The sequence below is a fragment of the Penaeus monodon genome, chromosome 21 (assembly GCF_015228065.2).
Source record: "Penaeus monodon isolate SGIC_2016 chromosome 21, NSTDA_Pmon_1, whole genome shotgun sequence".
NCBI lineage: Eukaryota > Metazoa > Arthropoda > Malacostraca > Decapoda > Penaeidae > Penaeus > Penaeus monodon.
In genome coordinates this window covers 886,343-888,886 of record NC_051406.1, presented here as the reverse complement: position 1 = coordinate 888,886, position 2,544 = coordinate 886,343, and the positions used below count along the sequence as shown (strand labels likewise).

General features: G+C 53.1%; 1 protein-coding gene across 1 annotated transcript in view; it reads right to left on the bottom strand.

Annotated features, from left to right (window-relative positions):
* Positions 1 to 2,544, bottom strand: part of LOC119586094 (plexin A3-like) — a gene marked incomplete in the record, with an annotated part of 40,411 nt that overhangs the window by 18,683 nt on the left and 19,184 nt on the right. Inside the window, 1 exon segment of the mRNA XM_037934788.1 lies at positions 1,027 to 2,271. Within this exon segment, the coding sequence (XP_037790716.1) occupies positions 1,027 to 2,250 (1,224 nt within the window).

Sequence of the window (2,544 nt, the reverse complement as noted above, 5' to 3'; positions counted from 1 at the left end):
TGTACGACCTTGAATTCTAAACCTCTAGCAATCCCATCGCAGAGCAGAGATCCCCCCTCCCCCCCAAGGCAAATAATGGAGAAAGCACACTCGCTCTCTATCACATCCAAGACCTGCCTGCCAGTAACAGGTACGGCAAGGTCAATTTTTCTCCCAGACAAAAGGCAGCCGGGTCATGCGAGAGCACAAGGACCTCCCGCCACCCCTCCCTCTTTGACCACAATTCAGACTATCCTTAGAAATGTCTAAAGAAATTTGTCCCCAACTTGCAACCTCTTTGCATTCTCGGAGATGTAAAAGCTTACAAGAAAGAAACAATCGAATATAAAGCACACAAGACCAATATTATTAAAATAATACATAATATACAGCATATTCTGCCAAAGAGGCATCGATTTAACATTGATTGTTGCTTCAGTTACTACAGAGACAACTTGCAAAATATGCCTGCCGTACTTGTTTTGCTTCTGATTCTTTGTTGAAAGTGATACAAGATTAAAGCATTTCATTATTTTTGAATCCCTTCTTCCCCCTTTCCCATTCTCATATTCCTGTTCCGTCTTTGCAGTTTCACGGGAACTGAGTTACTGCATGCCATCACCACTCAAATCTACTACGAAGAGTTGCTCAAAAGGAAACTGAGTTTGGCAGTAAGGTATTAGGCCCTGAATGGCAAAAAGGGTACTCTTCCTTTACCATACGCGAAATGGAAGCATGGTTATTGGGTGTATGTAAACTCCATTAAATTCGCGACTGAAAGGCATTTTAACAACAAAAGAGATAAAGTACTAGGACACTTGGGGATTACAATTGAAGCCTCGCCGAAGTTACTATTATTACATCTAGACGCGTGTTCTTTCACAGGCATTGAGCATCGAATGCCAGGCATCAATTATGCGCTCTTCAAATGCAGAGCAATCCCTAACACAGACGTTGACTAACACATGAAACCCGCTCGCCTTCGGAGGCACAGGCCATGGAGTACTACTCAGGTCAGTTCAAGAGGAAGTTGGACGTCGAACTTACCGTCTCGATGCAGTGGTGTGACGGCGAGATGAAGTTGAGTCCTCGGTCGCCTTTGCCTCTGAAGCATTCCTGAATGTTGTTGATAAACATGCGTCTGACGGATTTCATGCTGTACACGCAGAGGGCGCTGCTGTCGGCGGGCCGGGGTGAGCCCTCCCCTTCGTTGGGGTCAGAAGGGGAGAACACGGCGAAGAGGACGTCGTCGTTGGTCTGGATGCCCAGCTGCGTGGCCAGGTCGGTGCCCGGCTTGCCCACGTAGGCCGCCTGCGCCAGGTTATAGCGCTTGCCCAGCGAGTCCTTGCATTCGATGGGGATCTCTGTGTACGAGTAGTAGGCCGAGTCGTTCTGGCAGACTCGCACCAGCTTGCTGATGTAAGGCGACCCAGCATCGGTATCCTCCATCTGCCGCGTGAGAAAGTAGCTGAACTTCTCCGAGCCGAAGCCGTACACGTACGTGATGGGGTATCGCTCACGCGCCAGCGAGTTGACCAGCATCCGCGTGCTCGTCGTCACGTCGGTCACGGCGATGTCGAAGAAGCGGTTGTCCTCGAGCGAGCGCGAGGCGACGGCCGGCACTTCGTCCCTGTACACGGACTTGCCCGTGTACGTCACGCCGATGTAGAGCACGTGCGTGACGGGCGGGTTGGGCGGCCCGGGGGCGATGAAGGCCACGGTGGACGCCGTGGCGTTGTTGGCCACGATGGCCTCACTCACGTTGCGGGTCAGCTGCGTGATGTCCCGCAGGTCGCGCACCTGGCACGAGCCCTGCCGCACGGTGCCGCACACGATGAGGCGCGAGCGTGTGTAGTCGATCACCAGCACCTTGTTGACGTTGTTGGTGGCCTTCATGTTCTGGATGGTCTCGCCCTTGCAGTCGCTGGCCGAGCACTCCACGGAGTCGTTCACGGGGCCCGTCACCACGTACTGCAGACGCCGCAGGTTCGGGTCCAGCTGGTAGAGCCGGTTCACGCCCCCCGCGTACACGGTGCCCGTGTTCTTGTCAACCGTGAGGTGCGTGAACTCCTGCCATCGGTCGTCCTCGAAGCGCTCCACGATGAACAGCGAGTCGCGCCCCTCGGCGTCACCGCCCCCTGCGGCTGTGCTGATGGCCGCCAGCACCAGGGCCGCCAGCAGCAGGGGGCCTCGCCACCGCACCCAAGGTACGCCACATCCTCCCGGGCCTCCGGGGGGAGTCGCCCCCGACACCAAGCTTCCTATGTTCATACTCCACGCATCATTCCGCGCCTGAAATGGAACAAAAGTACATTTGGTTAGGTTCTCGAATGGCACAGGGAAAATCCAGAAACACATCGACGTTCATTTTCATCAAACATACAATCTAAAATCATCATACACATAGACAGTTAAGTATAATCTCAATTCAAAATTGAATAATTTTCACATATATAGCAACGAAAAGAAAATCCCTGGAAATCGTTGTGGCTCGCAAGATATTCAGGTTTCTTATCAGTGGGGTCTTCCAGCAGCTCCCCTCTCCTCTATCCAGTCGCACTCGCA